Genomic DNA, 24046 nt, shown 5'->3' on the forward strand with positions numbered 1-24046 from the left:
AGGATACGTGAGCCCAAGGAGGTGGAGGGAGGAAAATCACAGCAGTCACAGCACTCAAAAGAGGACACATTGTCATGGCAACGCAGCATCCCTAGGCATTTGTTGGCCATGGTGCTGAAAGAAACAGAACTGTGAATTTTATAAACAGTTCAAAATTATTTGTCACATTTGTAATTTTATTTAATATACAAACATTTAATATTTTGTCGAGCTTAACTACAATCACTGTCAGTGAGACATCTGGTAGAAAAATGGTGGCCGCGTGTCAGCCTGCTAGTGCTGTCTGGTGGCTGTCTGTGTGCTTTGTTCCACATTGGTGAATGATTGCATTATGCACCATGTGTGCTAATCTGTCAGTGAAGCAAATCAGTGAACAACTGATGATGTTGTTGTTTCCTAAACGCTCCCTTGAATCTGCCATAGAAAAGTGACAATTTGGTGTACATTAATGAACTAAAATATTTTCCTTTCTCTTTTGTGTGCTCACGTGATTCCATCTCTCCTGGGAGACAGGGTCAGTTGGGTTCACTCATTACATGAGCTCACAACAAGAGACTGATTTGTCCATTTTACCAGTCTCATTCACCAGAAGATGTGTGTGTGTGTTGTTCTATACATTTCCCACATTTTGCGAAACAAAGTTTTCTCCATTTGTATTTTTATAGTTGTTTACGTCAGGGACGTTCATTGAACAAATACCTACTCAGCATACATATATATAGCATACATATATACATAGCATACACACACACATATATATATATATATATATATATATATATATATATATATATATATATATATATATATATATATATATATATATATATATATATATATATATATATATATATATATATATATATATACATATACATATATATACACATAGCCTTGAGTGGTTAAGCACCAAAACACGAGATTGATCTCTTGACTCATTATGTACCAGCCACACCTCTCCAGACGTCTGGATCCGGTCGTTTGTCCGTTCCTGGAGTCCAAACCAAGCATAGAGAAGCCACAGTCAGCTTCTATGCTCCACAGATTGAAATTGACTTCCAGAAAGCCATAGATCAGATGAAACAATGAGGTTTTTTTATTCCAGGTTAAAGACCCACCTGTTTTCAAAAGTTTCCATCTGCCCTTTTTTTTTTTTACTTTGAATTCAGTTCTTAAACGTTCTTTAATTTTGCTTTTTAATAGTCGTTCCTTAATTTGTTTTGAATGTTTCTTTTAAAATTTTATTTAAAGAACTTTGGATTGTCTTTGTACATGACAAGTACGAAACAAATAAACTTGCCTTGCCTAGATTTTATTAATGGTCAGTGCTACAAAATAGAACTAAGATAGTTCAATAAAATCTTCACATTATGAGCTTGCAGATAAAACACATCCAATATAGGCTTGAAAAGACAGAAAATATTAAAAATCTAATAACCCCTAGAAAAAAATAATTCAGAAATTATACAATTTTATACATGTACACAAAGCCAAAAAGAAGAAAAACTCACTTAACTCATTGATCTTTAAATTTAATAGTTCATACTGATCAGATCACAACAGGTATACAGAACTGACAACATGTTCTACCATTGTGGTTACACAATACAAAATAATGGTATTTATTTATTTGGCTGAAACAGATTCAGACATTGAGAGAGACACACAATGTATGCAGTGCTAAATGTTTGGAATAAATGGGTGTTGTTGGTTTTTCACCTCTTTCATACAGAATCAGAGAACACACTATTTTTTGCAATTAATATATGCAATAGCACAATACTGAAAATGAAAAGAAAATTTTGTAAACAAACATATGATGAAATAGATAAACCATTACATCAGAAAATGTGTTGGGTATACAGATAATACAGTTATCATTGATAAGCATGAACATAGTTGAATAGGTGAAAAATAGTACTGATGATATCCATGCTTGCTTCTGACTTTTCATAAATGATTCTGAAATCAGAAAACACCTTACACACTTTTTAACCTGAAATTGGTGCTTCAAGTGTATTTACAGTATTTCAAAGGTATTACAGTCTAAACCTCGAGATGCTTTCCCTAGTACAATCCCACTAAACATTCACACCCAGTATGCATTCATTGCACCTTCAACTTGCTGTTTTTGCATAAATGAATAAAAATACATCAAGTTGAACGTTGACTTCTTTTCTTCTGGATGCATTATAATGCATTCTTCCACCCTGTATTTAAACTTATATTGTGGCTTTTTAGAGTAAAAAGGATATGTTTAACACTTTAAAACACCAAAAGCTATCAAAGTACACAGATTACTTCATGCAAAAAATCTGAAAGGCATGGTTGCTGAAGGCCATCATTTGCGGGTCTTTTTCTGAACTTGGCACTCTTGTTCTTGTACTTAGGCCTTGGTCAGTTACAAAGCACAATATCAATGAAAACGTTTAACGTTTTTACATCTAGAAAACAATTCACCGTTACTTGTGTTTATATTGTACGTGGTCGTTCAGCATTTCTGTCATTTGTGCTATGTCGCTTTTTTAGTTTACTGATGAAAAGCATTAATGCAGGTAAATAACAAGATAAAGCACAGGGTAAATGCTTAAAGGCATTTTGACATTCCCAAGTCTTCCCCAATAGTCCTTGTTGTGGCTTTTTTGAATATTATCTGGTACATTTCCATTAACAGTTTGTTCATATTTGGGTATGTCCTTCTGAAAACCTTTTGCACAACAGTTCTACAGGAGGTTGAAGTCATGCAGTCTCATGCATCATGTAGCCACACAGAGCTATTGCTGATTTGTTTTCATTAGCTCAAAGAACATGGGAGTACTGATACAATATTTCTAGCTTTAGTTGTTGATATGACAGCATGACGACTACACACAGAGTTAAAGAACGAGGACCAGACTGAGCAAAGTGGATACGGGCTATGGATGTGGGCTGGTTGCTGACAAGGAGATCTCATTTTCCACAAATAGTTTTCGGTTTCCCTTTATACAAAAAGCAGCTTGGGGAACAGCCTCAAGTGGAACTGCTGCTGCTGGTGGTGGAAGCCTGCCAAGGAGATGAGACAGTCAAACAAATGCAGACATACAGCCTCCAGTTTAGGCCAAACTGACATAGCTCATGCAGCCGACGTCTGTCGCTCAGACAGGGGTTTCAGGCAGATGAAAGAGTGGGAAGTGAGGCTGAGTGCATCCTTTAACATTTAGTGGAAAACTGACAGGTCTATCAACCCCATGCTCCAAAACTATGGGAAGGAGAGTGGTTGCTAGGCAGCAGGGTTTCTCTTTGTACTTCTCCTGCATAAATAATTAGATCAACATTCATTCAACAGTAGATTTGTCACACCCGTTCAGAAGTGTCATTCTGTAAAAAGGACAGAAACAGCACACTCCAGTTCCACAAGAACACTGAAAAACTGGGCCATAATCCTAAAATAGCAGTGATGGGTCAGTAGGGGAGTGAACACACATTAATACATACAGGTACATGCATTGCATTCTTTAAAAAACATAGTGATTAATTCAAAGTCTAGATTTTCCCAAAAAGAAATTAAATGACAGCACTGTGAAATTAGAAATTTTTGTCTTACATGCATCCCTGTACTTTTTAATAGGCTTTAGACACAAGTACAATTTAAAATGTACTTTGGGGGGCATACTTTATGTATCATGGCCTATAACCTCACACAACTTCATGTCAGTGAAAAGTCAAATTCATTTCAAAATTAGGCCAAACTTAACTGAAGAAGAGACATTTGGTAGGGAGATGTGTTCACATACTATAGCAAAAAGATAAAGATCATTAAGAAAATATAAAGTGAAAGGGCAGCTTGTTAGTCTGATACTGAACTAACACTGATACTCATGAGCATGGAAAGCTAAAAAGGAATCTGGCAAAGTTTATGATAAGTCAAATTATATAAACTTGTAAGATAATAATATTAAATTAATAAAACATATCTCTTATAAGAAACATTTTAAGAAAAATGTCAAAAACAATAACTTAATGGAAAAAAAACAACAACAAAATAAAACATTAAAGGTTAGCAATAAAATCCAAAAAGATTATCCAGGGTGGGATCTGCATACCTCCAGCTGCCGAGTGGATTTTCCTCATTTAGGGTACTTTGGAAGAAAAAAGAAAAAAAAAACAGTAAAGTGGTTAGCTGATTGCAAGAACAACAACAGAAGTATCGCTTTTACTCTTTAATTAGACAGCTGCTGTCACTACAAGAGAGGTGATGGCAGTGAAACATATCCCACACCAAGAGCTGCTGCAGAATTCAGGAGAACTGATTCAAATATTTTGTTATGTGGGAAACCCGCGGGTAAACAAACACAGTTATGACACTGTTAGCTGGTTATTCTTTCAGCAGCATAGATACTTACCTCAAAGGAAGCACGTGTTGATATACACCTAATGTAATAAAGTTTCAGGAAGAAATCCACACAAATTATTTTTCAAAAAGTAAAAAAAAGGGGAAAATGATATCACAGGGTTTGCTTTTATGCGTATGAAAACATCAGCAAAATTGTATATACAAAAACAGCAAGAATCACACAAACATAAAAGAGAGTGTCTATCCATAGATGTCTGCAGTGTTGTAATATGGTATTTACAGATAAAAGATAAAGAGCCAACATAGCAAACTAAAAAAAAGCTTACATATTATTTATATTTGCTAAAGAACAATTTGATTACTTTATTTATTCATTTTATTAATTTCTTTTAACTGTAAAACTAAGGGAAATGTTTACAACTCAGTGATAGTTTTTTTTTATATTAAACTTTAATTAAACTTCAATTTACCAATGAAAATGCTTCATGATCTGGGAATCTTCTCCTCCACCACAGAGCCGTTGGCACGTGATGGAGACACAATGACAGGAGCGTTGTCGTTCTGGTCCACAATGATGATGTGGACGCTCACATTACTGCTGAGAGGAGGAGAGCCAGAGTCTCTGGCCTCGATGTGGAAAAGAAACTCCTTCTCAATCTCATAGTCAAAGGTTTTCAGTGCGTAAAGTCTCCCATTCTCTGGATTGATGGAGAACAGCATGGACATGGAGGTGTTGGCAATCTCCTTCTCTATGATGACGTAAACCAGATACTGGTTTTCATGGAGGTCAGGGTCAAACGCACTCAGAGACTCCAACAGGGCCCCAGGGGCATTATTCTCCATCACACGGATGGTATAAAAGGACTTGGGGAACTTTGGTGCATTATCATTTACATCCAGCAGCTCTAAAGTCATGGTTTCATTGTCGGACAAAGGCGGAGAACCTCTGTCTGTCACAGTGAAGGTGATGTCATATTCTGGGACCTTCTCACGGTCTAAAGCCTCTGAAACCACTAATTCATAATAGTTATCAGAGGACTTTCTCAGTTTGAAAGGCATATTATCAGGAATGTGAAGATCAACTATTCCATTTTCCCCTGAGTCTTTGTCACTCACACTCACTACAGCGATCACTGTGACTGTAGCCACATTTTCTTTCACTGGACTCTGAAAGGATTTGATATAAATTTCTGGATGATTATCATTCATATCAGTTATCTGTATTTTAACTTTACACTGTCCAGATAAGGAGCTCAGTCCTTTATCACTGGCTATAACTTCCATTTCATAAAGCTGCAAATCTTCATAGTTAATCATCTCTTTCACTCGTATTTCTCCATTCTCTGGATTCAACTGAAACACATTTTGTGTTCTCTCTGATGTGTACAAACTATAAGAATAAACAACACCAGCGTTGGATCCCTCATCTAAATCAGTGGCATTCAGTTTAATCACCAAACTTCCAATCGGGGAGTTTTCCATCACATCCACAACGTACGTGTCTTTGTCAAAAGAAGGGGCGTTGTCGTTCACATCGAGCACGCGCACAATGATGCTGGCGGTGCCTGTGCGCGTGGGAACCCCTCCGTCCACAGCAGTAAGGGTTAAAGTGTGAACAGCCCGCTGCTCTCTGTCTAAAGGTTTTTTGAGGATCAAGTCAGCGAACTTGGATCCGTCTCTTCCTGTCTGAATCTCAATAGAGAAGTGCTCACTGGCGCTCAGGTGATAATCTTTCACGGAGTTGGTTCCAACATCTGGATCTACTGCATTGCTGAGTGAAAACCTCTCTCCAACTGGGCTGGACTCGGAAATGTCCAACTCCATCGTTCCTCGACGGAAATGAGGAGCATTGTCATTGTATCAGTTATTTCCACCTCGATGTTAAACATGCGGATTGGATTTTCAAGTGTGGCCTTCAATTTAAGAAAACACGATGTGGTTGCCTTATTTGGATGGGCACAGGGACTCCCTGTCGATTCTTTCCGAAATAATCAGCTCCCCTGTGTCGTAATTGATATCCAGGTATCTTTTATTGGCTATAACATCCACGCAGTGGCGGTTTTTGATATGGGCGATATGGGCGGTCGCCCAGGGCGGCACTTCATAGGGGGCGGCATTTGCCGTGCCCGATGCGTAATGTGGTACACACTATATTCAAAGAGGTAGCTTAAAGCTTTTAAGTTGAAATTGCTTCAGTAGCCGACACTTAATGCTTTTATTTTGAAACATCAGACTCTTAATAATGTCTTCCTCCTATTTCCTCTTCACACTCATGGTGCAAAAAAAAAATAAAAAAAAAAAAAAGAATAATTCAGAGTGAAACAACGTAAAACAGGCACATGAAAAGGATTTAGGCAGAAAAAACATCCGTGCTCAACCCAATTTCGACAAAAGCAGGCAATGGGGGTTATTTCCCACAATTCTTTGCCCAGACACAGCAGACCCGATGCGCACGTGACCACCGCCCTCTGCTGCAAGACGCTTGCGGCCACACCTCTTTGCGGTAGTCTTTGGAACATTAGTAAAAAAACTCGAGAGGGGGGTGCAATTCTCCGGTGGCTGGGTGAATCACACTAACAGGGGATTGGGAGTCTTTTTCTATCTGACAATCAACTCTGAGCCGCAGCTGCACCTCCCGTCATAGAGACGGAGCCGCGTGTGTGAGAGGGAAGGGGAAGGGGGGGGGGGGGGGGGGGATGAGCGCAGACCATTCTTTTAGAATTGAGTTTTTTTGGAGGATTTCTACTGTTGGTGTTGCACAAATTTAGGGAAATGCCAAATATTTTTGGAGTAATCCCACTGATGAGTTCTAAGATTTAGTCTTTAATGTTTTATAAGACCTAAACATATTAATCACAATAAGTTTTATTTTTTAGATCTAATCCCTCTGATATGTTTCACAAAGACACACACAGGACGTCACACATTAAGAAATTATTGCTAAAAATGAAGCAGGAGTCCAGCTCTAAAAAAAATGCTCTAAAGAATGATGAAAGAGCAAAAAAAATGGAATTATTTGATATGTAATTTCTTATTAATATTATAATATTTCCAGGCTTTCTTTGTTTTTTGTCCTGCAGCATGTTCATATTTGTATAATTTTGACAGAATATATTTCTCTGGAGAGCAAAATATTACAAGGTTTTTAAGGTTTAACTTGAGTTATACTGGATTAATGTTCCTGTTTTTATTCATATTTATGTTCAAAAAGTTCAGTTTAAAAGGTTTAAAAGTTTAGCTTTAGTGTGTTCAGTTAATGTTTATCTTCTTCGGCCCAAAACCTTAAGCGTGTTTTTAACTTAGGCCCCTGTGTGACTGAGTTTGACCCCCCCTGTAATATGAGTCTAGAAAATTCATGCATTTTTTGAGTAAAATGGCTAAATAGAAGATAGGGAACACAACAGGATGTTGTCAAATTTTGTAATGTGTGCGGGGGGGGGGGGGGGGGGGGGGCGCTGGTGGGGTTACTCGCCCAGGGAGTAAGTTAGTGTAGAACCGCCACTGCATCCACGCGCATGTTCCTGGACTTCAGCGTTTCCACGTACAATCCCAGATCCGCTGCCACATTCGCGACCACAGATCCCTCCTCCGTTTCTTCAGGAACCGAATAATGGGTTTCGCAAAAGACCGAGTTCATGAAGGCAGAGGCGCACAGAAACAAGAAAACGTACCCCATCCTGCCGACGGGCTGCGTCCTGATGAAGAGCGCGCGGCTTTCTGGAGTGAGGATGCAATGTTCACGTGCCTCCTAATCCGATGAAAACTCACATATTTCACTCTTTATGATAAAGATGGTGAAACCAGAACTTTTACGAGAAGAGACGGACTATGAAGAATTCCCACCGACCCTCAACTTTTTCTTATTTTTTTCCCCTCATCTTTTTCTCTGACCAGCTATCGCGATGATTGTGACGTCAAGCCATAATAATTTAGTAAACAACAAATGTACTGTTTTCAATAAAACAATCACAACAAATTATTCTTATTCAATTAGAAAATCGTTTTGAAAACATGAAATACGCAGAAAAAAATGAAACATCGTGTTTTTGAATTAACTAAAATTAAGCCAGTATATGCAATTGAATGTATTCATATTTTATCTGTTAACGTAATTTAAATAAGTTAATACAATGTGATTAAATAAATTGTTAAATATACTTGATTGTATCATGTTGACTGAAAGTAATTCAATTCTAAAAGTAAATTTTAAGTATTTATTATCCCTCAAAACCGGAAAAGGAAATAGATTGAAATGCAGCGGAACTGCCCAAAATTCAGGAACTTCAGCTGGTAAAGTGTCTCTTCAGTGGCGCTAATCAAGACCTAGAAGTTAAAATGGTAAGTTTATTAATGTTGTTAATGATATTAGCAACATTACCGTTCGCGTTGATATATTTAGCCTTTGTTGACGCCCTAATTTGCTGGCTAACCACAACAAAACATGTTGCTAGCAAAAGTCTAATGATCATTCAATGGAAAAGCGATTGCTTGTCACCCGCCGTAGTACACAAATCGTTTGTGATGTGTGGTGTTTTACATAATAAGACGAGTTTCCACAAACCTCTGGCACGAAGAGCAACACTTACGAAAAAAAATGGTTCTGTGCATGGAAAAAAAAAACACTCGGTGTGCGTTTATTTAGCAATCACGCGCGCGCGAGTGACTTGTTGCTGTGTGAATAATAAACTTTCTGCCCGGCGAGAGAAAATCTGCGTGAGGAGTTTTATAATTCATCATGGGGGATGCTTTTTACAATCTGGGGTGGACGCTTAGCTCGAGTGGAACAAGCATGACGTTTTTTTGGTGGTGGAGTCAAAGCTAGCTATTCCTCATAACAATAACCCACCCAGTCTTACACCCAGAAATCCCGAATTGTGGTTGTTGAAAACAAAAAAAGGGGGAAACTTGATTATTTGATTAAGTTCTGGAAAATTATTTATGTTCCTCCAAAGTTTTGAAGATGCCTAACTCTTTCAATTGAAGAAAATGTATTTTTCATTGTGTATTCATTGTTGTAAAATTTTCTCCCTTTATTCTGAATTCAAAGGAATCACCAGGGCCCCCACTACAGTCACAGCTCATGTACAGCCGGACGTCTACATGTACTCTGAAAACCAGACGAGTATGTTTTTAAAAAGAGGTCAACTTGGTCAAAGGCTCATAACAATAGTTGCAAAAATGGATGAGTGGAAAATATTTGTTAGTTATCATAACTAATGTTGGCAGTGGAATCAGAATTTTTGATCATGTTATAGAATTTCTAGATTATAAGCAGCCTAACTAACTTGATTCTTAGATTTGAGAATTGCGCATTAAAGTCATCATTTATTTATTGATTTACATTTTAATTGGGTTCTACAATTAGTACCTAAACAGTTGAAAAATAAAGACATTTTCTTTTCTAGTTTAATGATGCAGATGCCGGATGAGAGTCCATTACTAAAGGAGCATGTATTTACATGGATGAAGATCCAGAAAACCTGATCCAGGAGTATGTGGTATGTATATATGTGTATGTGAGTCATAGCTTGATTTTCCCCTTATCTTTAGCGCACCTGATTACAAGCCGCACCCGCTCATTTTCACGTGTTGAGCTACCTTCATACATTCCTAAGCCGCATCAGTGTACAAGCCGCATATAATCAGCAATGCGGCCATCATGGCACAGCACGTCCAGACTCCCAGACTGAATGCTGCTTTTAATGCCACTGTGGGAGGAGTCGGCATAGCGTCAACTCATGTACTTGAAGCTCACATATCTAACAAACAGCATGCACCTCACTCCTGGGGCCTGTTTCAGAAAGGAGGTTAAGTGTAAACTCTGAGTGCGTTAACCCTGAAATCAGGGAAACCCTGGGTTTTCTGTTTCAGAATGGGAGGTTTGTTAAACCAGAGTAAACAGAGTAAGTCAAACCCGTTTCTGAAAGAGAGGTAACTTATACTCGGAGTCAGTGTCCATGGTTACTTATGCTGTGAACCTAACCTGGTCGGGAGCAGGTTTTATCCTCTAAACTCAAGGTCTCTGCCGGTCCCTCCCCTTTTTAAAGACGAAGCGGTATTTTTCGCTTTAACCTTCATTGCCCAAATTTCCGTCACACAGAGACTAAGTGACAAGAATGGCGTGTCCTTTTTTGGAGGACCCAATAGACGAGGAGGCTGCATTAATTCATAGAGAATTGCATTTACGTCGTGCAAGGATTTTGAGACCTAGACTCGATTTTTTTTTTGTCATTTCCCCATACGTTTTTGTTTGAGTGTTACCGTCTTTCGTTGCAGTCAATTACATATATACAATGAAAACAACATTAGATATGTATTGCTATGTAGATGTTTCATATGTCAAATATTGTCAACAAAGCCTACATCCATGACATGCTCAAATTTGACCTGATTGAATTATGTTTTTATACTTCATTTTTAGCTGCTGCCATGTTCTTTTAATTCCTGCAGGATTGCATCTACATGAAAATGAAATCAGGGACATTGAATTAGATTAATGTAACAATTACTTTTTGGAAACACAATTTGCTAGCACCGCTTACTTTCTTAATCCCATATAAACCTATACCACTTGATCAATACAAGGGTAGACAAAAGCTTACTTTTAAAAACACAATTCTGTAGCAGCCCATGCAGTGTCTCATGTTTATGCATTTACTACTGCAGTTACGGTAGTGGGACTGTAGGGGGCATGTGTTCTGCTGTGCAAGATTTATAATAAAGAGACCTGTGGAGTGAACAGACGTGTGTGTCTGAGCGCCATAATTTCATTCACATCTACCGACACCGAACCCTGTGAGGCCGGCTACAATTGCATGTATTAATATTAAACTGACCAGAAGTTTGCAAGAGGGGAAGGTTAACAAAAAAGTCCTCTAAACATTACCGACGTTAAATGCATTTTCCCCCAGATTGGTTCTGTACACTAAGCAGCATTTCATGCAATTACACCAGGAATGACACTTCAAAAGTACACCTAAATATCGCCATTTTTATTTCACACCTTACGCTATTTAAAAAGTTATTACAGTCAATATTTTCTAACAATGATTTAAATGCAAACTCATGCATTAACTTGAGCAGCTATGTTTTCCCACGCTAACTGTCTCTGTTTTGCAGATGCAGCGGTGTTGCTTTTCTTCCGGAATATGTGCTCAAATTTACTGTAACTCTGCAGCAGCACGTCAAGTTCAGCTGGCGAAAAATACGCAGACCTCTTTTTTTCACGGTTGCCATGGTGACTCGTGATATCTGCGCTCCATTGATAATGGCTTCTTATAGTCGCGGTGCGCACGCTTAACTCCGAATCAGTCCACTCAGAATTGATTGACCTAACTCCGATCAGCTTCTCTGAAACAGAAAACTCAGAGTTGTTAATCTCTCAATTGACCAACTCAGAGTTCAAGTTTAACCCCAGAGTTGGTTGAACCTCCTTTCTGAAACAGGCCCCAGATCCCAAGTTCCTCAGTTATGTTTTTTTTTTGTTTGTGTTTAGTTTTTTTTAACTTATTGACAATTGAGGTATCATACATAAAATTACAAACAGTTACCATATAATCAACATTACATCCCTCAGTTATGATGAGGAAATTTACATCCGCGATTCCCCATCTCCCATGAGTCTTAGGGGCTTAAGGCGGGGCTATTCCCTGGGTCACCACACTGTTGTCAGTGTTTATAGAATGAGCAAGGAGCAGCATTGGTGGGAGGGGCGAACGGGAGAGCAGCTCTCCTTGCGCTTGTGTCGCGGCAGCATTATGGTACTAAAAGGGCTGGTTAAAAAAACACACCAGTAAAATAAAGAAGCGGCAACTGAAAGCACGCGCCTCTGTGCGGCTCCCGGTCGCTGCGCGCGGCTGCTGGTGGACAGAGCGAATCCTGTCTGTGCAGAGCAATCAGACTTAATACTGTACGTTTTGTGGATGACGGGCGAGAGAGGATGCGTTGTTACGTGTGGGAGCCTTCAGACTGCCATCTGTCCCGCAGCTCTATGTGAACGAGCAGCAGGAGAACATCATCTCGTATATTACGGAGCTGCTAATAGATGGACTAGTGTCACTATGACTCTGAGGTAAATTCACTCTTGAGCATGCGCTGTTCTCTCCGTCACGCAGCTGAGCGGCTTTTCCAAACCCGTTGGTGATGGTGGATTTTTTTGACGCTGCTTTTAACTTGAAAGCTTCATCATATTGTAGTGGCGATCACGTGCACGTTGGGTCTAATGGCACCAAAGGATTCTGGGATTCGGCTGGGCATGCGTGTTTCTTTTTGTTGAACCATGACTGAAGTGTCTAAGACCTGAAGTCAAGGCCATGCTGTTTGGCTGCTTAATGGTGTGTTGAAAAACAAATGACTTGTTACTTGGAGTTGGATCACGCTTTCAACCCCAGCTCCGAGATCAAAAGTACGTTCAAGGCGGCCGTTCAAATAAATCCACAAATTAGCCGCGTCACTGAATAAGCCGCAAGGCTGTAAGCGCAGGAAAAAAGTAGCGGCTTATAGTCCGGAATTTACGGTAATACATTTTTCAAGTGGTGGACTTAAAAAAGTTATTTTACAGTCCTTTATTTTGTTTCCAACTACTAAAGGAATTGTGTTCTTTCATGTATTTTCTACCACCAACTGCTGAGAAACATGGTGTATTTGTTTAAAGTTGTACAGCTAATATTTCTCCTTTACTAACGTCCTATCTTTGGTGTCATTCTATTTGTTGTGGCACAGGGCATCTATGAAGAGTCCTTTCACCAAGCCATTGAAGACACCAGCATGGTTATCTCCTGAAACGGCAAACTTTAAGTGCAGAGGCAGAAGGCATTAGAATCGTCTCGGAGGGCATTAAGGTGCTGCAGGATCTGGACAATGTGGCACTGGCTGTCGCCGTGCTGTTTGGACTGATGTATGCTCGAAACCCCCGCTACACTTTTGAGGTACTGCAAAAATTAGTTATGGAACGGAATGAAGATGAACATTCCAACAAGGGGCGCCCGCTGAAAAACCGAGTCTTATACTGAGAAGGTCAGAAGGCCAGAACGGTGAGCAGTGTTTTCAGAAATGCACTTCAGAGCATGTTCAGCCTCACGGTGTTCCCAGTGGTCCTTTAAGTATGATTAAGCCGTTTTTAGCCTAAATTTAAAAACCTGTGTCGTTTTTTTAAAACATTTTCTGCCGTACAGAAGGAACTCTTAGAAATTCACCTTGGAGTTGCGGCTGGGACTGTTGATGCAGAAGTTAGCTCATTTCCCATCAGCACTTTGTTTACAGTTTAGAGCAGATGTCAGCTCAGATGAGGAAAATGCAGATGTTGGTGGATCAATTTGTCTGCAAGTGGAGGCATCCGTATTGGAGCGCAGCAGGGAGATTTTGGCCCGCCCAGCGAAGTTGCTGCATCACAAACCTGAGCTTTTTCATCTGGTCCTGATTCAACACGATTTGAATAAAGAAATACTCAAACGCAACTTTAAACACATCTTAATTTGTTTTGTGTATGTCCTCCATAGTGAGAAAAATGCTAAAAAAGAACATGTAAAAACACCAAAAACATGATTTTCATTGGAGTGGGTCTTTATTAGCTTTTGGTTTTAATATTTTGGAATGCACAGTGCGCATAACAACAAAACTCATAAACTTTGTAACTTCAGTCAAGTTGTATAACTTCTTATGCTGTTTTATTTTTCCAGCTGCTCTGTGAAAGTGAGGTGTGTGTTTTAATGAACACATGTGCTTCACTGATTTTTATCTCCAACATGTGTGTCACAGGTTTTTTTGTGTGTTTATTTATTAACTAACAATTGCTTCTGTAATGCTGCTGAACATAGATTTTAATGTATGTTCAGGAGTTCCTATTGTTCTCCACAGACACCGGATCATAGACTTTCAGCTTTGTAGCCTCTGTCACCCCTTTTGTGTTTCACTGTTAGGATAATGGGTCATGGGCTGTTTCACACTATAGATTGCAAAACGTTTGTAGCATTAGGGGATTTAAAAAAAATCAGATCTCTTTTTATTTGTTGTTCATTTTTGTACTTGTGAAGCTACATTTGTATTATAAATTTACAACAGACTTACTTTGTTTCAATTTAATCATGTGTAACTTGTCCTGTGCATTTTTAGAAAACGAAAGTGATGGTAATCATTCATTGTTGTATAGAACCGTTTTGTTTTTCATTTTTACTACTAGTGTATGACTAGTTAACAAATTCACAGTTTTGCAAACATAATTTCTTAGCAAACTGGTGTACCAGATAATAAAATTTGAGGTTTGCACAATTCTGACAGATTTAACTTCTTGTGTTCCTGCATAAACTTCTGCTGACTTATCTTTTACATAAAAAAAAATCATAATGTCTATTAGTTTTATTGCATCTTGAATTTTTTTTATTATTTCTTTTTTTCTGTTTTATTTTCCTACAAAAATACACAATGATTGTGTTTGTCCTGAACCAAGTGGATTTTCAGTAAAGGTGCTCATTTCGTGAGGCAGTCATTGGTCTATTTCAGATTTTTGTCCGCTAATAAAACAGTACAAGCATTCAACTTAGTAACTAGTGGAATTTTAAGACTTATATACCTGTGCATTTTTTTCTGTTTTTCCCATGAAAATTAACTTTTTTTATTCCAGATGTTTCCCTACAAAACAATTTGCTACTTGTAGCTTTACCCCCCAAGTATTAGGAATGTTTTGATTTAATGCTAGTCATGTCAGTAAAAGAATAGAAGTTTATTAAATTTTGTTAACTAAATATTCTGAATTTATACTTTTTGTTTTAAAATTGATCTATGTAAACATAAAGAAACATGAGCATTATATCATTTTTAGGAAGATGTAAGTTTTGAATGGTATTAGATGCATTACAAATTTAATGGAAATGCAACTGCCGGTACATTGTGCTGCACCAGTTTTAAACACATGCAATAAGCTGCTGTAGTGATCCCTGAAAACAATCTTTTCTGCAGGTAGCAATGCTACTAAAGGTCTACTTTTTGCCTGCCTTACTCCCATTCTTTTCATAATTGAGTAATGTGGTTGCCTCAAATGGGAGTCGGGTTTTTGCTTCTTTTTTTTTTCTAGTATTATCTTGACGGTTTGTTTTGCATGCTGGAAATGTAGCACATTTTATATAGAAAAAACTATTCACAACACTAGTTAGCATTCCTTTTATTGACCAAAACATTTGAGATGTTTCATGATTTTATGGTTTCACTGATCATTTGAGTCTGATAGGAAGGTTATATTCTCATGTCAAGTATCTTTTTTTTAAGTTGCACTGTGTAAGCAGTCTGATGTATTTGAGGAATATATTGCAAAGTCATAGTATAACTTGTCGAAACCTTTAAACAGTTATTCACCATTCAGCTTGATTGGAGGGGCTTTAGTGTGTTTTCTGTTTTATTCTGAAATCTAGAATTTTTTGGGGGGTTGGGGGGAGGATTATCTTAAGGGTATCTTTTAAATTGAGGACTCTCAAAGTCAAGGCACTTTTTTTTAATTTAGTTCGGCTGCAGCGGATAGGGGCGGGAGATACAATGGATTTAAAGGGTTTGTATGTTTTTCATCTTTCCGAGCTTTACCAGGAGGCAGTTTAGCAGGCAAAAAGTCTATTTAATCTTTGATCGTTAAGCATTTTTTATGCGAATCAGTGACATTTAACAGTTTGGGTTTATGTGTACACACCCAGTTTCATGCGGATATTTCCCTTAATGGCAAGCTGTCAAACTTCAAAAAATGGATGAACAAATTTCAACTATTAACAATACATTAATTTAAAGAAGAAAACTTCCAGATTAAAATAAACCAAAAACGTTAGTCTCTTGATATTTTTTTTAGCTAAATGATTCTACTAACATAAGTTTTTGTGTGTAGCCATTTTCATTTTCAAAATTGTGTTTTAATTTGCCATGTCATAGCTACATGTGAACTTTTATAGTCTATTTTTGTTGTTTTATAGTCCGTGTTTTATAGGGTAATGACAAATTTAGCCAACAAGAACCAAATATAAAGAAAACGCAACATTTAAAGAACACAAACAAGCTCTCTTTAAACATAAACTATAACACATCCAAGTGCGTGTAGCATTTCACAACAGGCATTTCAACTTCAAAAACTTTTCACTGGGACTTTAAAAGTTTAGCTTCAGGTTTCTTTGGAAAAAATAGACAGGATTCAAAAAATACTGTTAATGTTATGTAATTATCATTTGCTTACACGCTATTATCACCATGATATGTTTGTCTAGGTTCTATCTTTCAGTAAGAAAACAATGACCTGAAAAGTTCTGAATTATACAAGAATAGGATGTTCCTGTACTGCTTGATTGAATGACATACTCTTATGTTATCAACCCCAGCAACCAATAACACCAGGATTCAAATTGTACTTTGAGGTGCTCTGTGGACTAAAGATTATCAAAATTAGTCATTTTTCTGTAAAGACGTTTTGACTTGATAGGCAACATTGTTGAAGCTATCTATTCCCTACTTGCTCACAATACTTAAGTTATGTTTTCTTGCTCATACCTGCAGAGTGGAAGCAGCTGAGTCACTAGTGTCTGTGAGTCCTGTCCCTCTTGGAATGCTGGACACGATGTATCTGGAGCCCTTTGGCACAGGCTGTCTAACCACCAGCTTCCCTTTCCTGGTCTCTGCCAGAAACAGACTGTACCAGTAGGCATCATTGGACACCAGAGTGGAGTCTGCGATGGTGGAGTTCCTCTCACTGATCACACTGTTCCTGCTGGGAGGAGCCGCTTTGCTGGGCTTGGCTTTCTGACACTTCAGCACGATGGTGACCAAGATGGTGATGAGCAGGAGAAAAGACACCGAGGCCAGACCAATCACCAGATACAGGTTGAGGTCTGAAAAGATGTCATATTCCAGAGGCACCTCAGTCATGTCAGAGTAGGCCTTAACAGCAGTCTCCTCTGTTGACAGCTTGATGGTGACTGTAGCAGAGAGAGCCGGCTCCCCGTTGTCCTTTGCAACAATAACCAGTCTCTGGTGGCGCGGGTCTCTGTAACTGAACATCCTCATGGTCCGGATCTCTCCGTTGTATTGGTCCAGACTGAACAAGGTGGCATCAGTCACCTGGAGGAACTGGTATGTAATCCGAGAGTTGTGCACAGAGTCCGTGTCCAAAGCGATCACCTTGGCAACCAGGGAGCCTTTATCTGTGGATCTGGGAATCTTCTCCTCCACCACAGAGCCGTGTGCACGCCACGGAGACACAATGACAGGAGCGTTGTCGTTCTGGTCCACAATGATGATGTGGACGCTCACATTACTGCTGAGAGGAGGAGAGCCAGAGTCTCTGGCCTCGATGTGGAAAAGAAACTCCTTCTCAATCTCATAGTCAAAGGTTTTCAGTGCGTGAAGTTTCCCATCCTCTGGATTGATGGAGAACAGCATGGACATGGAGGTGTTGGCGATCTCCTTCTCTATTATGACGTAAACCAGATACTGATTTTCATGGAGGTCAGGGTCAAACGCACTCAGAGACTCCAACAGGGCCCCAGGGGCATTATTCTCCATCACACGGATGGTATAAAAGGACTTGGGGAACTGTGGGACATTGTCATTTACATCCAGCAGCTCTAAAGTCATGGTTTCATTGTCGGACAAAGGAGGAGAACCTCTGTCTGTCACAGTGAAGGTGATGTCATATTCTGGGACCTTCTCACGGTCTAAAGCCTCTGAAACCACTAATTCATAATAGTTATCAGAGGACTTTCTCAGTTTGAAAGGCATATCATCAGGAATGTGAAGATCAACTATTCCATTTTCCCCTGAGTCTTTGTCACTCACACTCACTACAGCGATCACTGTGTCTAACTTGATGTCTTCACTCACTGGACTCTGAAAGGATTTGATGGATAATTCAGGATGATTATCATTCATGTCTTCCACTAGAATTTTTAGTTTGCATTGTCCTGACAAACTTTTGGTTCCTTTGTCTGTCGCTATCACCTCCATATCATACACCCTGAAATGTTCATAATTTAACACTTCTTTGACTGTAATCTCACCAGTAACTGGATTTAAATGAAAGGTTTCTTGGGTTTTTTCTGATGTGTACAGACTAAATGAGTATATCACCTCTGAATTAGACCCTTCATCTAAATCAGTTGCATTTAATTGAAAAACAAGACTACCAATGGGAGAATTCTCCAAAATGCTGACCTGGTAGCTCTCTCTTTCAAAGGTAGGGGCGTTGTCATTTGTGTCCAAAACATGAACAATAATGCTGGCTGTGCCAGAACGAGACGGCATTCCCCCGTCTGTGGCAGTCAGGATTAAATGATGACTAGCTTGCTCTTCCCTGTTTAAACCTTTTTTCAAAATCAAGTCTGCAAATTTGGAGCCATCTCTCCCTGTTTGGATCTCGATTGTGAAGTAATCACTTTCGCTTAAATGATACGTTTTTACAGAGTTCGATCCCACATCTGGATCAACCGCATTGCTCACAGAAAAGCGCTCACCAGGCTGCGTGGCTTCAGAAATGTCTAAATCTACAGTGTCTCTCCTGAAATGCGGCGCGTTGTCATTTATATCAGTTATTTCCAACTCGATGTAAAATATGCGCTTTGGATTTTCGATGATTGCTTCCATCTTCAGAAAACATGACGTCTTTGCCGGACAGAGGGACTCTCTGTCGATCCGCTCCACCACATAAAGCTCGCCGGTCTCCCTATTCACGTCCAGATATTTCCTGTTTGCGATGAGCTCTAAACGCATCCTCCGCTCCACCAACGTCTTCACATCCAAGCCCAAATCTGCGGCGAGATTTGCGACGGCGGATCCTTCTTCCATCTCCTCGGGAATCGAGTAGTGCGTTACAGCCGTGGCGCATTTCAGAACCACGACGAAGAGCAGGGATATCCAGACGTACCTGTCCCAGGGTTCACGGCAGAAAAGCCCTCCCATTGTGAACCTAATTGTTGATTCCTAAATCGAGTTTTGATTCAAGCGTAAACGGAGTTGTCAGCGGAGCCCGCAAGACGAGAAACTGGGAATGAATCAATGAAGTGGACTAAACGAAAACCCGATTCTCCTTGTGCTGTTTTGCCTTCCTCCTTGTCTCGTGCCCGTAATAAAATCTGTTGGTGGTTATGACAGGAGCAGATCCGAGGAACAGCGCCTCTGTACGCAAAAGAGCGACTCTCTCAGACGTACACGTAGCCATAAACATTTTACGCATTCAAGAAAATAGGTTATTTAAATCGCAGTATAATTTAGCAGTATACTGCCTTGTGAAAGTTTTCTTTGATCATTCTTTCAAAATTTTGAAAGTAATTCGTACGTATTTTGAAGCATGTACCAGAGGCGGTCTTGGCTAATTTGATGCCCTGGGCGAAACCCCGGACGGCGGCCCCCATCCTCATCCCCCTTTCCAGCCCCGCTCTCAATAACTCAAAGCCTGCATAAATACTAACACATAAACATATATTATTTATTTTTACTTTATTAATCATATAACTATAATGTACGTTTATAGTTGAATTCACAATTAAGACATAGTATGTAAGTTAGTTCATACCTAACAGGAATCAGTTTGTGTGTTTTCTCTTTGAACGCTGTCTGGTTCTGCTAAAAACGCCCCTTTTTTCATGAGCTGAATACAACCCTGACACGAATTATGAATGAATTAATTCCGGTCATTTCTGTTTGCTTCATGACTGAACATCAATGAAACTAAACAACACATTCTTCTGTTTTTGTGCTACAGCGCCACATAAAACTGAACAAAACAAGACAAATGATTGTGTACATTGCATCTGAAGCATTGACTGTTAATGACAATGGCAGAACATCTTAGATTAAATAAGATATTAAACAGCTAATTAACAAGACAAGTCTAATTAAGTGGAAACGTTCAATAGCCAAATGTTGCTCAAAATTTTACTACTCAAACTAAATTTGGTGGTATTTGGTTCCTAGCAATTGTTCATTTTGGACACCGCCTGCATTCCTTTATTCTTGGAGTGTTTTTTTCTTCCTCTTCTCTTTTCTTCTTTTCTTTCTAAAGTCTGCACCTGATGTTTCCCTTGAACTATTGCCCATTTTCCACACCCTTACATAAACGTTTCCGTCTGTCAAACATCCACAGTCAAGATAAGTGAGATGATTGAAACAAATTCACTTTTATGCAGACTCGTTTTTCTTTCACTTCTCAAAAAATCCAGTAAACCCAATACAGTATATTAAAATTTATGAATGAAAAGTTTTTAAATTGTATTTGTTTACTTATTAGAAGGCAGCAGTTAGTTTGTTTTGGGGTGTGGTATAGAGCTGTGAAGGTGTCGGATTTTTCATCACCGCTGTGATGAACCACCAGGGGGCGCGGTGTCGCGGTTAACCGCAGCCCCCCCCCAATAAAAAAACAAAACCCGAAATTCCCCGGCGGCTGCATCGGAAATAAATCAATACTATTAAAACATACTATTCTTTATTAACAAATAACTGTAACAACTAACTAATACCTATCTAACTAATGACTTAACTATGTAGGTGTTGTAGATTGACTGTGACTGTGTCTGTGCGCTGCGTCTTGTGTAGGACTAGGAGGAAGAAGCGCGCACACGTGTGTTGGGGGGTGCGTGTTGATTCTTCTGCCCTCTGGCTGCATGTGAGGCTTCACCTGTGCTCTCTGGTACAGACATCTTCCCAAAATATTAGATATTGCCCAGTAATAAGCAGACTGCAGACACTTTGTCACCTTTCCAGTAGCCGTGAAGCCTGACACCCATGAAGAACGCGGGACAGGAGGCTCCGCCTTTGTTTATTCAGACACGTAACTTTGCTGCAAACAAAATAGTTCCCAACAAGAAAATGTAGTGATATTCATGGAAATCTAACAGCGCGCATTCATGTTTGGTGTTACAGAGTGACTGAGAACAGTAATACCCCCCCCCACACACACACACACAAAATCCTTCGGCGGGCGGCCGTGTCGCGCACTCAAGAATGCACGCAGCGTGTAATGGAAATGAATACAATGGAAATGAATAATTAGAACGCAGTAAATTTGTCGTATTTTCTCGCAAGACACAAACTTTTGTAGAACTAGGACATGTGTGTTTCTGAAACAGCGCACGTGTGCGTGTTTAAGTAGAGTGCGCACGTGCCGCGTGCTTCTCTGAGACAGTGACAGCCGCGGGCGCGCGCAGGCGGGTGCGACAAGGAGAGAAGAAGAGTGATAAAAGGTTTCCCATAGAAACCCTTTATGTCTGAAAACAGGACTTGCAGAGAGAGTAAATTATCAGCAAAGATTAATGTGTTGAATGTGTTTATTGTAGTTCCAATCACGCACCATATGCAAAACTTTCAACAACAAAAAAAAAACGTTCAAAAAAAAGATGCGGTGATGACCTCATCACCGCGGTGTGATGCGGTTATCGTCAAAGCCCTAGTGTGGTATCATAAGAGGTGAGTCTAAGCCCCTCCCCCGCTTCTCTACCTGCTTTTCCTCTACCTGTTCACATCCTCTGCAGCGGGTATTTGGTCCCCCCCCCCCCCCCCCCCACACACACACACACAAACGCACTCGTTCTTCCAGTTTGTTGTACACATGTACACAGAGAGCGCGAAATATTGTCATTTTGGCAGTCAGTTGACACGACAGGGGCGCCCTAGCGCAAATGTATTTAAGTTTACATGAAATTGACCGGTTTTAGTCTAGGAAAACTGCGGTGGGGTTATGGCAATGGTTTTTTTAGATTGCGCCCTGGGTCACTGCCCAGATTACCCATAGGAAAACTGCCACTGCGTGTTATTTTGCCCCAAAATAAAATCATATCAAACTTTCTCTTAGTTTACAACAATTTTAATTTTAGCTCCCATACATATATATGGCTCAGCGTAAAGCCACTAAAATGTAATAAATGAAAAAAATATAAAACAAAAATAAAGGCTGCATATAGTTACCGCCACATTGCAAAAAATTAATGCTTCTGCATGAATGTGAAGCGGAATTACAAACAGATTTCCAAGATTTATCTTCTCAAAAATGAATAGAGTTTTCCTGAAACAGTTTTTCTCTCTTCTTTTTGATTTAAAGGAGTAATTGATACTTTCATTCTGCACTTTTTTTGACCATCTATAACTGGACCCCTCAGATATTATTTACAAATCAGCTCTGTACTTTGTTTCCTTACCTAAAGTAGAGAAACCCTAAAAAATGCTGTTAAACTGAAAGTACCTTTATATTCGCCTACATAAAACATTTGATTGGCATGTTTTGTTTACAGTTATTCCCCCTGTGTTTGTTTGCAGTTTTAGGAGTAACATATTACAAAAGTATTATAGAAATAAATGTTGTTTTTGCTGTAATGAAAAAGTATAAAGCAATACTAATGAACTGTGAATATTAATGTGTTTATATTTATTTTTTCTGTTTTCAAAGTACGCATGGCTTATATTATCGTATTATTAACAAAATTGACTTAATTGACTGTATATTCTGTCATTAAACAAGACTGCTCCTCATCTAAATGCAAAGCTTTGCAGTACGGTACATATTTCCTTTTACAATTGATGTTCTTCTGCAGGTATTACAAAAAAAAGTATAAAGTCATAAATGTATTACCATTCTGAGGCAGAAGTACCGTAAAGTAAATATTTTTGAATTATATTATAAGTTATGTAATGCTGCATCTGTTAGAAGTTACTTGCAAAACACTTTTTAGTTGTCAAGGAAGTGGCATGACCCTTAATTTTCAATTCAGACCCACGGAGCTGTCCACACATGAGACATTATACTATTGTCTTTTCAAATTCTCTTAGTTTTATTTAATTTTTTTTAGAATTTTAATGAAATATTTAATTACTGAGTGAGTGAATATTGTTTGGGAATTCTCTTTGGAAACATATTCAAGTTTTAATTAAATTAATTTAAAGAAGTATTGTGCCTCCTTGAGCAGAGAACATACTGACCCACACTTTCTTTCAGGGGAAAGATATTAAAAATCACACAGTTCTCTCCGGTCACAACACTGAAAAGCAAAGGGAGAATTGATTATGATTAAACTTAAACTGCTTCAAAGATGCACCAACTGGTTTGTAAATAAATAAATAAATGAAAGTTTCCCACAGTATGGATGGACTTTGCAGCTATAATATAAATTTAAAAAATGCTGGAAAGCTTACAAACTGGCGCAATTCTTTTTATTTATCATTTGTACTATTTGTGCTACATTAAATATTTTCTGTTATCTAGGATCTGTTGATGTTCTACAAAACAAAACTGTGAGGCCGCTTCCATAGTCAATCTGTATTTCGGATCTAATCAACTGATGTATCATTTGCTCTTAACAAGGTTGGGTTTATTTCTGAAAACTTTTTCTGTTTCTTTCTGAATCTATCCCGTCATGTCCTCTTTGTCCAATGTTTTTTAAAAGGAAATTAACCCTTTTTAATGTTGTAATGCACCTTTATCATTTTCGATCTATATTTTATATTATTAAAGGAATTAATTTTCATTTCTGAAACCCATCCACTAAAGTATGTTCTCTGTATTCTGCATGGCACTGCTTTCAAATAGTTTATTGTATTAATTTAATTAAGGTTAAAAGAAGGAAAACAAATAATGAACCACTTTTTAAAACTTGTTTGAAGTACTTGGCAAAAAACTAAATGGAAATGTAGAAGAAGTCTAATCTGCTGAAACAGAAACATGAGTTTTGTTAAAGCCAGGTGCATGTGGGATTTAGGCAAACTTCAAAA

At 38.7% G+C, this 24046-nt stretch overlaps 1 protein-coding gene and 1 long non-coding RNA gene across 5 annotated transcripts; one reads left to right on the forward strand and one right to left on the reverse strand.

The window, feature by feature from the left end:
* Positions 1–1516: 1516 nt before the first annotated feature.
* Positions 1517–20971, reverse strand: LOC105354900 (protocadherin alpha-C2-like). Of its 4 annotated transcripts, XR_002873996.1 has the most exons (4): positions 16847–20970; positions 4083–4118; positions 3735–3772; positions 2931–3042 (listed from the first exon to the last, which is right to left on the reverse strand). XR_002873996.1 is itself a non-coding variant. In XM_023959181.1 (3 exons), exons 1-2 carry the CDS (start codon positions 19247–19249, stop codon positions 4107–4109), a joined length of 2415 nt encoding a protein of 804 aa, XP_023814949.1. In that variant the 5' UTR covers positions 19250–20968; the 3' UTR covers positions 1517–3042; positions 4083–4106. The 4 variants fall into 4 exon arrangements, 2 of the variants coding, with proteins under 2 accessions (XP_023814949.1, XP_023814948.1); XR_002873997.1 differs by lacking the exons at positions 3735–3772; positions 16847–20970 and adding an exon at positions 8005–8197 and having other exon boundaries at positions 1517–3042; XM_023959181.1 differs by lacking the exon at positions 3735–3772 and having other exon boundaries at positions 1517–3042; positions 16847–20968.
* LOC111948010 lies at positions 8564–14683 on the forward strand. Its single transcript, XR_002873998.1, has 4 exons — positions 8564–8671; positions 9381–9455; positions 9739–9831; positions 13055–14683. It is a non-coding gene; the product is annotated as an uncharacterized LOC111948010 (long non-coding RNA).
* Positions 20972–24046: the final 3075 nt, after the last annotated feature.

This window comes from Oryzias latipes, chromosome 10 (genome assembly GCF_002234675.1).
Source record: "Oryzias latipes chromosome 10, ASM223467v1".
Classification (NCBI taxonomy): domain Eukaryota; kingdom Metazoa; phylum Chordata; class Actinopteri; order Beloniformes; family Adrianichthyidae; genus Oryzias; species Oryzias latipes.